Raw genomic sequence first — 12241 nt, 5'->3', positions numbered from 1 at the left:
CCTTTGGCTGGGACGGAGCGATATGGGATTGAGGGGGCAACTCCCATCTCTTGTGGGGGTGCAATTAGTGCCAACATCATCCGTTAAGAGTTTGGGTGTAATCTTTGATACCTCCCTCTCTATGGAGGCGCAGATTACAGCTATAACAAAGGCGGCATTTTTTCATCTCCGCCAAGCTAAGCAGTTGGCTCCTTATCTCTCTCGCCCTGACCTAGCCACTGTGATCCACGCGACGGTCACCTCCAGACTGGATTATTGTAACTCGCTCTACGTGGGGCTGCCCTTGAGACTGACCCAGAAACTCCAGCAGGTGCAGAATGCCGCGGCGAGACTCATTATGGGGTCTTCGCTGCGAGATCATATCCATCCGGTATTATACCAGCTGCACTGGCTCCCGGTGGAGTACAGGATCAGGTTTAAGGTGCTGGTTTTAACCTTTAAAGCCCTATAAGGCCTAGGACCCTCGTACCTACGGGACCGCCTCTCCTGGTATGTCCCACAGAGAAATCTACGGTCTGCAAATAAAAACATCCTAAAGATCCCAGGCCACAAAGAGGTTAGGCTGGCCTCAACTAGAGCCAGGGCCTTCTCGGTCGCGGCTCCAATCTGGTGGAACACTCTGTCACAAGAGACTAAGGCCCTGCAGGACCTGACATCCTTCCACAGGACCTGCAAGACAGAGCTGTTCCACCAGGCCTTTGGTCAGGGCGCAGCCTGACACCCCCCCTCTGGCAATCGGTAATCTGCACAGAATTTGGCTTGATGGTTGCCATTAATTTGATTTTAATTTGATTTAATTAATTTTATAATGAATGTTTTAGAATGTCGGATTATTTTGATTGTTGTTAGCCGCCCTGAGCCCAGCTTCGGCTGGGGAGGGCGGGATATAAATAAAATTAATTATTTATTATTATTATTATTTCTGATTTGATCCCAGAATATCCCGCTTTTCCTTAGGACGTCACTATTTTCATTGGAGAAATGTTGGAGGGTATGGAGTTAAGTGACCCCCCAAGCCAAGGTGATACAGACTTTAGAAGACATCAGAAGGCAGCCCTGTATATGGGCTTTTTAAAGTTTAGTTGTGTTTTAATATATGTTGGAAGCTGCCCAGAATGGCTGGGGTCACCCAGTCAGATGGGCGGGGTATATATAATAGTATTATTATTAAATAGGATGACTCTACTTTCATTGGAGAAATGTTGGAGGGTCTGTGGGTTGAATAGAGAAGGCCCACCATTTTTTTAACAATTCCCCCCTCCCAAAAAAAAAAAAACTTACCTGGTGATTAAGGGCTACCGGAGTCACATACCCAGGAGTAAACCCTAATGAAAACAATGGGACTAAACTACTAAGTAAACATTCATAGGCGTGGGGAGTATGGGATATAAAAGAATAAAGAGGAGAAGCACATCTGAAAATGGTTCTCTCCTCCAGCTATCATACTAGTAGATGCAGAAATGCTCAGTTCTCTTTATTTATTACTCTTCCCCTGTGTGTGTATTTTAAAACTGGTGAGGATTTTTCCAAAGTAAGCAAAAGAACAAGAAATGTCTCCAAATGGTCCTGAGAAAATATGTTAATCAGAGATTAACAGTCTTAATAAAACAACATCATGCCCAACAAATTTTGGCTGATGATAGCTTTCCTCAGAGGCGCAAGACTAAAGTTCTTCTGTCAAGGTGGGTTATTTGATAAAGATATTTTTTAGCATCATTTTGCTGTTTTTCTGTTTTTGGTTTTTGAATGTGCTCCCTTTCCCCCTCTGCGGGGGTCACATTGGTCTCCCCGCTGGTTTTCACACATCTGAGTCCAGCATTCCACTGAGTCTGCTATCCTGATCTGGATCCTACATTGTTTCCTAGTATTTCCAGCCCAAGGGTAAAAAAATAAGTGTCCCTGGATTCCTTGAAAAAAATCTGGTAACCACCTAAGTCCTTTTCATAGAAAAGTGAAAGAAACAGAGAGTTTATGTAGAAAATATTGAGCAGCGAAATGTAGAGCATCTACTCAGAAGAAAGTCCGATTGAGGCCAATGAGACTTAAACATTAATGGGTATAGGATTTCACTCTCAGTTACTGTCTGGGAACAAAGCCGATCTCAAGCCATTTATTTTCTACATCCGTATATTACATACTCTGATTACTAAGTGGCCTTATAAAAATTTTAAGGAGCTTTTTGACATTTAATTTCATAGGTTATTAGTAAAGGCCTCCAAAAATAGTACACGGGGCTTAATCTTTAGTTCAGTGAGGATACTTTCAAATGTCATATACTTCATCGTAATGGCAGTTCCAATACAGAGCTATGTGAGAGCTAAAAGTTTAAGTCTCTGTCTCAGACTTCATAAACTCAGGAGGGAAGAACACCATTTAGATATTGATTTGTTTACTCATCCTGATCAACAATGGTCATGAAGTGTGCTGAAAGCTTCAAAACTGTTATTGAAATGTGAAGTGGTTAGAAGAAGAAGAAGAAGAAGAGTTTGGATTTGATATCCCGCCTTTCACTCCCTTTAAGGAGTCTCAAAGCGGCTAACATTCTCCTTTCCCTTCCTCCCCCACAACAAACACTCTGTGAGGTGAGTGGGGCTGAGAGACTTCAGAGAAGTGTGACTGGCCCAAGGTCACCCAGCAGCTTCATGTGGAGGAGCAGAGACGCGAACCCGGTTCCCCAGATTACGAGACTACCGCTCTTAACCACTACACCACACTGGCTCCACTTTTCCAACTGGGTGCCCTCCATAGGTTTTGGGATACCTGATGATTGGTCATGCTGGCTGGGGCTCATGGGAATTGAAGTCCAACAACATTTTGGAGATAATGAAGTTGGACCAGGGATAGGGCCAGAAATTCAATTGAATTCACATCTAAAGGACATTCTACCTGAGTTGCAGTTTTAAAACCAATATGTGGACTGAAACACAGCCTTTCTTTGAAATTCAAATTTCTCTAAATTTCAACATGCAGTTCTCCAGCCAATGAATGTGTGCCAAAATGCTTATGTTAAGGCAAAGTGGCCAAATAAAAGCATATATTCATTAATATAACACACAATAAATTACATTTTCATGAGTACTTTGTTTTAAAAATACAAATTGATATGGAAATATGGAAGCAGTTGATGTTGAGGTGCTAACTTCCTGATTGATAAAGTCTAAGCAGCTTGCTGATCATGCATCTGCCCAGATCCAATTTCTAAGTTGTATTCGGGGAGCCATGTCTACCTCAGTCTAGCTATTCTCTTCCACAACTTGTTTTTGTGAGAAAATAACATATAGTAGCTATGGCTGTTTGCTCCAGGGTGACTTCTGAATGTAGGAAGTCCACGTCTTTCCCTTATAACATGTAGTAAAACAAACAAACAAACATAATCCAGCCACATGTGCTATCAGCACCTTAAGTATGTTGCTATACCCACTCTACTTCATTGCCTGATGCTTATGGAGGTAGGGAAACTCCTAAGGTGTGATCGATTCTGCTCTGCTTAGTGTGAGAAAGAGATGTGGGGTTGCTGCTTCTGTTTGCAATTACTTGTTGACCAGAAAAAAAAATGGTTCTAACCATAGTCATAAGTTGACAGCAACAGACTACAGGTGCTCCAAACTGTCCATGGGGGGGGGGGGAATGGGCCGGGGGGGGGATGCCCCGAAGCATGGTCTGAGGGCATATGATACAGCTATATTGCTGAAGCTAAGCAGATCTGGGTCTGTTCAGTGATGGGAGACTACAATATATGCTGCCTCAAATTCCATGGTAGCAGTAATGGAGGCTAGAAACATGGTAAGCGTAATGTTGATAGAACGCTAAGGGTTGTTTGAATCACACCCATTTCCACACCATCACCACCATCACTAAGCAATCCTTCCTTGTTGCATAGGAGTACTATAAAGGTAAAGGTAAAGGGACCCCGACCATTAGGTCCAGTCATGACCGACTCTGGGGTTGCGCGCTCATCTCACTCTATAGGCCGAAGGAGCCGGTGTTTGTCCGCAGACAGCTTCCAGGTCATGCGGCCAGCATGATTAAGCCGCTTCTGGCAAAACCAGAGCAGCGCACGGAAACACTGTTTACCTTCCCGCCGGAGCGGTACCTATTTATCTACTTGCACTTTGACATGTTTTCGAACTGCTAGGATGGCAGGAGCAGGGACCGAGCAATGGGAGCTCACCCCGTCGCGGGGATTCGAACCGCCAACCTTCTGATCAGCAAGTCCTAGGCTCTGTGGTTTAAGCCACAGCGCCAGCCACGTCCCTTAGGAGCACTATATGGGGGTTTTATTTTTAAATTGTTTTTATGAAGGTTTTCTTGGGTAACAAAAACACATACACACATTTCAGTTCGCAGAGTCCTTTCTACAGATGAGTTACATTTGATGTGAGACACTAATGTTATAGACAGTATGAGGTTGGAGGAGAAGAGAGGTGGGGGACACACACACACACACACAAAATTGTTACCTACCAATTTCAGAAGCCGTGACTGTTATGTTGTACCAAGGGGTTTCTTCTCTGTCGAAGACCTTAGCTGTTTTAATGGTCCCAGTGTTTGCATCAATGGTGAAATACCTATCTTCTTCTGCGTTGTGGTCAATGAAATATCTAGGAAGGACAAATAAAACAAAAATCAAAATTACCCTTAAAAAAATATAAATGTTAGAACATTTAGCAGTGAGCTAATTTCTTATCCATTGACATCTGCACTCTGTAAGGCGCCATGGCTCAGTTTCAGAGCACATGCTTGGCATGCAGAACTTCCACCCATCCTTGACACCTTTGTTTGTTAAGAGATCTCCAATCTAATGGATGAGGTTGGGAAAGGTTGTCTGCCACTTTTGATGATAAGCTGCTGCAAATAGACAGCTCCCAGTTTGCTTTCTCAATGGCTTAATTTAGTATAAGGCAGATTTAAACACATCACTTCTGAAATCAAGAACCTGCCCAAGGAAACCAATGTTTGCATTCCCACATTATTATTATTATTATTATTATTATTATTATTATTATTATTATTATTATTGTAAAGGTAAAGGGACCCCTGACCATTAGGTCCAGTTGTGACCGATTCTGGAGTTGCGGCGCTCATCTCGCTTTATTGGCCGAGGGAGCTGGCATACAGCTTCCGGGTCATGTGGCCAGCACAACTAAGCCGCTTCTGATGAACCAGAGCAGCACATGGAAATACCATTTACCTTCCCGCTGAAGCAGTACCTATTTATCTACTTGCACTTTGACGTGCTTTTGAACTGCTAGGTTGGCAGGAGCAGGGACTGAGCAATGGGAGCTCACCCCGTCGCAGGGATTCGAACCGCCGACCTTCTTGATCGGCAAGTCCTATGCTCTGTGGTTAAGAGGGAGGTGCAAATAAGCATATTGGATTGTTGCCTCTAAGTCAAAGAAAGAGGGAAGGGAGGATGGGGGGGGGGGAGATATAATTTTGTTTTTGTCATCTGGGACTGACTGTTTCTGTTGATTTTGCCTCACCTTCCAGCCCTGAGATCTTTCACAGAAGAACTCTGAGGAGACTTTAAGTTGAGGCATAAAAATGGAGGGTGTTTCTATGTCCTAATGCTATCAGTCTTGGAGCTACTTTTGGATGCAAAGTCACTTTATGTTTTACTTGGCACATTTGTGAAGTTTATAGTTTCTTTAATTTTTATGCTTATATGTGTGTCTGTGACATTGTAGTGATATACTTTTTATTACGTAATCATGTTTGTACTAGAGAATTTAGAGTTTTTATGTGGACTGCTTTGAGCACAGATGTACATGTGGAAAATGTGGTTTATAAATAAATTGATGATGACTAACAAAGGTGGCACACGGTCAGAGAGAGGAAAACAATAACAAATAGAAGAAGCAACATGTAGAATAGATATAAGCGGACAAACATGAAAAACTGGAAGCTGCGGTCATCAAGGTGAGAAATGAACACAGCATTAAATAAAGTCTTCATAGCAGAATAAAAAATGACAGATTTTGGAGATGCTTAAAAGCTGAAATACACAAGACTTTGCTGTAGCCATAAAAAAAGAAGTTCAGAAGAGAATGGAGAATCAAATGCAACCCCAAAGGTTACCCATGTGGGCAGAAGGACAGACGCTGGAAGATTTCAAGGCAAAGTAAAATAAGATAGAAAGGCTAGATTGCCAGAAGGGCAGACAAAGAACTTCATTTTAAAGCTGTTAACTTTTTAAAGAGGAAACCAAGGCAAAACAGCAACAGGACATCATAGCAGACCATTAAACAGAGAATCTAGAACCAAAAGTTGTAAATTATCCACAAAAATGTGATATTGTGTTCATCCCAAGGCAGAACTCAAAGCTGCAGCCTCACTCATCTATAAGCAATTAATTAGTGGGCCTATGGGAGTCGTGTGACTTATGGCAGATTTGTGAGGAGGACCTGAGATTGCAAATCAATGAGCAGAAGTGGGATCAAATTTGGTCCAAAGCTCCATTGAAAGCAGCACCCAGCTAGGATTCAGAAGGCTATTCCTGAGGTTTTCCTGAAGTGGCATTAAACACTGCCACGGCTTTCCAAAATTAATAGGGCTGTTTCCTCACTTTGCTGGCCTTAGAGACACCTTCCTTCATATGTGATGGGAATGTGGCGATATTCGTGTGTGTCTTTACTGCATTATCAGGTTTCATAGGTCAAACATTTGTCTTTAGTTCTGTGGTCTCTGAAAATCGCCTTGAATCCACTGATGGGATAGGAAATGCAAATCCTTGTGCTGACTGAATGGTTAGCTAACACTAGATTGGCTACAAGCTCAGGGGTGCCATCTTGGTGGGGGGGAGGGGCAAATCCCCCCAAAAACAATTTTTTCTGTGGCTTGCAGTTGGCCCCATTGGGCCTTCCCATGGCTGTGGCAGAGTCAGGAGATGCTGTGCAGGTTGGTGCAACCTTGTGCCACATGCACCAGTCCCCACTGTGTCTCCTGATGCTGCGGGGACCAGCACGGCCTAGCAGAAGGCTTCACCAGCCTGTGTAGCATCAGGAGATGCATTCGATTTTACATGTGGATGCTGGGCTCCTTCAAACTTGGGGGCAACCCAGTGCCTATGGTGTTGCAGATTATTGGTTCCCACTTTCCACAATGGCTCCCATGTTATACAGTGGTGCCTGTTAGGATTTTAGCTCCCACAAGCTGCCAGCTGCAAGATGTTGCTGAGTCGAAAACATCATGTGATGTTCTGCTGGAGCATGGGAAAGGAAGTCAGTGCCAGTTCACAGTGCCAGCTCAGTCTGACTGGGTGGACCTTTAGCTACGTCCTTCCGCTCTCGGGATAAAGCAGGGTTGTGTGGCAAAACCCAGAGCTTGACTGCTCAGACATGCAGTCTTTCGTTGTTGTTATTTTATGCAGTAAATAAAGTAGTTATGAAACTACAGGACTGCCTTTTCCCTCTTGTTGCTGTACAAGGGAAACTGGTATGCTTTTCTTATAAAAGAGAAGCTGCCTAATGACCAGTCGCCCTGGACTCGGTTACAGACGCTTCAGCTATTTCTGGGTTAGACCCTGCTAACCCAGAAATAGTACCTCGGGTTAAGAACTTTGCTTCAGGATGAGAACAGAAATCGCACGACAGAGGCATGGCGGCAGCGGGAGGCCCCATTAGCTAAAGTGGTACCTCAGGTTAAGAACAGTTTCAGGTTAAGAACGGACCTCCAGAACGAATTAAGTTCTTAACCTGAGGTACCACTGTATATAATACAGGATGTACTTTTCTCATAAATCATGAAAGCAGAAATGAGTTGCATTTCCAGAAAAGTAACAACAGAATCAGGGATGGCCAATCAAGGGAGCATCACAACAGTCTCAAAACAGAAAACAGCTCTCCCTTTAACTCTCCTCTGCTGCTGCCATTCTCCCTTCCACTGAAAGTGAAGGCCTTGAAGTTGAGAGAAGAAACAAACACAATGAGGAAGCAGATAAAGAGAGACTGACAAGCAACGTCTTTCCAAGTCTACTTCGCTGAAGGTCACCGTTAACAATTGAAGCAATTACAGCCTTCTGACGGCCTGCGGACCAGCTTATGAATCTTGATTGAAAATTAAGGGAGGCGTTTATTTTCCAGAAGTGTGGCTTCACTGATACCCACAGAGTTCCATGTGTGCATTGTCTTTTGTTGGAACTATTTTCTACAATCCTCAATTATTTCTGAACAGTCATGCAGGGGATAGTGGATAGGGACTACAATAGCATAAGAGCTTAAGAGGAGCTTTCTGGATTGAGCCAAAGGCCCATATCTAGTCCAGCATCCTGTTCTCACAGTGGCCAATCAGATACCTATGGGCATTCTGCCCACCTGTGATTGTCAGCAACTGGTATTCAAAAGTATACTGTCTTTAACAGTGGAGGTGCAGCATGGCCGTGTAGCTAGTAGCTGTTGATCGACATATCTTCCATGAATTTGTCTAATCCTCTTTTAAAATCATCCACGTTGGTGGCCATCACTGCCTCCCGTGGAAGCAAGTTTTATAGTTTAACTATGTGCTTTGCAGAAAAGGTACTGTCTTTCATCTATCCTGAACCTTCCAACGTCCAGCTTCATCAAATGTACATACTGTATGTTTCTGTCTATAAGACGCCCCCATGTATAAGTTGCCCCCTATTTTGGGGACTCAGATTTAAGAAAATGGAGAGAGATGGCCTCCGTGTATAAGACACCCCCGAATTGTGGACATTATTTTAAAGAGGAAAAAACCTAGTCTTATACACGGAAAAATACTGTAAGTTCAAATGGAATGAGAGAAGGAGAGAAAAAACTTGTCTCTACTTTCTCCATGCCAGGCATGGTCTTATAAACTTCTATCATGTCACCTCTGACTCACCTTTTCTCTCAACTACAAAAGTCTCAAATGCTTGTACTTTTCTTCAAGTACAAGCCTTGGTCATTCTGGTTGCCCTTTTCTGAACCTTCTTCAACCCTATAATCTCATTTTTGAGATGGTGTGATCAGAACGGCGCACAGTATTCCAAATATGGTTGTACCATAGATTTGTGTATAGGCAGTAGAGTATTGGCTGTTTTATTATCTTTCTTTTTTTAAATAATTTTTTAATTTGATTTTACATTTAGTGTTTACATTCAGACATAAATCAGCACCACAAAAATATAGGATTACTCGTATCCTTGAACTTCCCTCCACCCCTCCATGGCTTCCATTGTTAATCTCTTTCCACTGCATCTTATATTGTCCTTGATATTTTTTTTTTTAAAAATACTCCATTGTTTCCATATTATTACAGTCCTGCTAATGTTTTTAATTGTTTATAGTGTTCTCCAAGGTAAATTATAAATTTTCTGCATTTCTTATTAAAGTTTTTTTTTTTTTTAATCTTCCTGGTTTCTGATCCTTCCAGTCATTTTTGCCAATTTGGCATAATCCATCAATTTGAGCAGCCACTCTTCTCTGTTAGGGATTTTGTTATCCTTCCATCTCTTGGCTAAAAGCATCTGCACAGCTGTCGTCATACAAGCTGCTGTTTTATTTTCAGTTCCTTCCTGAATAATTCCACAGCATGGAATTTGCCTTTTTCACAGCTGCTGTACACTGGATCAACATCTTCACTGAGCTATCTGTTATGACCCCAAGGTCTCATTCCTGGTCAGTCACTGCCTGTTCAGACCCCATGGCATGTATGTGAAATTCAGATTTCCCTCCTTACATGCATCACTTTACATTGGCTTAGACTGAATTGCGTTTGCTATTCTTCCACCTATTCGATCAGTTTGAAAAGGTCCTTTTGGAGTTTTTCACAGTCTCTTTTTATTTCAATGACTCTGAAAAAGTTCAGCATTGGCAGAAAATTTGGCCACTCCACTGCTCAGCCCTAACTCTACAATAATAAAAGCCCTCAATTAATGACTTTACTGCAGCCTTCCCCAACTGACACATTCCATAAGTTTTAGACTACAACTCCCATCAGCCCAACCCAGAACAGCCATGCTGGGGTTGATGGGAGTTGTGGTTCAAAACATCTGGACAGCAGCAAGGGAGGACTGCTTTACTAGAAGGAATTCATCAACCTCCAAGTTAAGACAATATATGAATACTATTAACATTTAAACAATGAAAATAAAAAGAACTGGCAACAGAGGCAATGTTATCCTCCGATCAATTTCTTTAAAACCAATGCTTAAAAAACAAAATGCTTTCAATGCTATAGGTGTTTTCTTCCATGAACATGCCTCGGTGTTCAAGTAACTTGAATACATTGGAATATCCAAATACTCACAGCTTGCTTGGCAGACTTTCTTAACAGATAGACACAGTCTATATTCTTGAAAGTCATTTAGAAGGTTCAATAACATAGCAGCATCCACATTCTTCTCAGTGTAGCCTGGTATCCCAAAGATGAATTGGAAAGCCCAAGTATCTCCTAAAAAGCTATGGAATGCTGCAAACTGGACATAAACTCAGCCTCACACTCTGCAGGCGAGCCAGTAATGTTCCATGCCACAATGAAATTGTATCTTTACAGAGACTATGAAAAAGAAAGACTGCAATGTGAGCTGAACAGAGGGTATCCTCAAGGCAGAACAGGGGCTGGCAAACTACCCTTCTACAGATGAAGTCAGAGAAGACAACTAGAGCTGGAAAAAACACACACACACTACAACAGCCTTCTTTTCTGAATTTGACTGGATTTAAGCATCATTTATTCTCAACAAATTTAGTTTATTTTGATTTGGTTGATTGAAAAATGTTTTTTTTTTTAGCTCATTGCTTCCTGTACAAGGTTAAAAAATGCAAATAAATGTAACAGTATAAAGGCTGGTTCTCATGGTAACAGTATAATGACTGCAATAACACTTTGTGAAGAAGTTATCATGTAGTGTTATAAGTCTTCAAACCAACCCAGGAGCAACACTTTACAATGAAGTCAGGTCACACATTCAACAACAAGTTATCACATATAGCAGCTTTCCCTAGCCTAGTGCCTTTCAGATGCTTTGAACTAAAATTCCCATCTGACCCAACTAACCCATCTGACCCACGCTGGCTAGATCTGATGGGAGTTGTAGTCCCAAACATCTGGAGGGCACCAGGTTGGGGAAGACTGGTGCAGAGAACTGAAATGTCGTATATGCATGGGTGAGCTATGGGGCAGATTCAACTAAACTCTTGCACTAGTGGAAGCCAGAGCAATGACTCCTGCTAACACAACCGGGGCTAACCATCTCACCTCCCTACACCAGCTCTAGAAGGTCAGGAGAACCCCCAGAAACGCACATGGGGATAGGAGAGGGGAGATCATTCCATCTGGTAAGCAGAAATCAGCAACACTTAGTTCCACTCCTTGAATTTACAAGAATTTCCCTCTGCCTTTCTCTTTCTACAATTTTCCAGCCACTTATGGTCAAACTTTCTGTGGTGACTGGCCATGTCGGCTGTTTATGTGAAATTTAGTATGAACTAGCAAAAAAAACGAAGATCATGGCCACTGGGCCCATCACCTCCTGGCAAATAGAAGGGGAAGAAATGGAGGCAGTGAGAGATTTTACTTTCTTGGGCTCCATGATCACTGCAGATGGTGACAGCAGCCACAAAATTAAAAGACGCCTGCTCCTTGGGAGAAAGGCGATGGCAAACCTAGACAGCATCTTAAAAAGTAGAGACATCACCTTGCCAACAATGGTCCGTATAGTAAAAGCTATGGTCATCCCAGTAGTGATGTTTGGAAGTGAGAGCTGGATCATAAAGTAGGCTGATCGCTGAAGAATTGATGCTTTTGAATTATGGTGCTGGAGTCCCATGGACTGCAAGAAGATCAAACCTATCCATTCTTAAGAAAATCAGCCCTGAGTGCTACTGGAAGGACAGATCATGAAGCTGAGGCTCCAATACTTTGGCCACCACATGAGAAGAGAAGACTCCCTGGAGGGCACAAGGAGAAGGGGATGACAGAGGACGAGATGGTTGGATAGTGTTCTCGAAGCTACCAGCATGAGTTTGACCAAACTGCGGGAGGCAATGGAAGACAGAAGTGCCTGGAGTGCTCTGGTCCATGGGGTCATGAAGAGTCGGACATGATTAAATGACTAAACAACAACAACAAGCAAAGCAACCATGTGATAGGCAGGAAAGTGTTTGTATCCTAAAAGAATACCACTGAGATGTAGCCCATCTTTGTGTGCCCTGGATACAGAGGCAAACTAGGCACTCTCACCCATTCTGTGGGACCTAGATCCCTATCTGTAAGAGTAGCTGTCCAGCACCAGAAGAAGAGG

The 12241-nt window shown here is 42.7% G+C and overlaps 1 protein-coding gene across 3 annotated transcripts in view; it reads right to left on the bottom strand.

Moving 5' to 3' along the window:
• Positions 1–12241, bottom strand: part of CDH18 (cadherin 18) — a 293809-nt gene that overhangs the window by 28239 nt on the left and 253329 nt on the right. For all 3 annotated transcript variants that reach the window (XM_077933349.1, XM_077933351.1, XM_077933350.1), the window contains one exon: positions 4465–4601. In XM_077933349.1, coding sequence (XP_077789475.1) covers positions 4465–4601 — 137 coding nt within the window. The remainder of the gene's footprint in view (positions 1–4464; positions 4602–12241) is intronic.

Source organism: Podarcis muralis, chromosome 8, assembly GCF_964188315.1.
Source record: "Podarcis muralis chromosome 8, rPodMur119.hap1.1, whole genome shotgun sequence".
NCBI classification, from domain to species: domain Eukaryota; kingdom Metazoa; phylum Chordata; class Lepidosauria; order Squamata; family Lacertidae; genus Podarcis; species Podarcis muralis.
The sequence above is the reverse complement of the archived record's forward strand: the minus strand, read 5'-3'. Positions and strand labels throughout refer to the sequence as shown.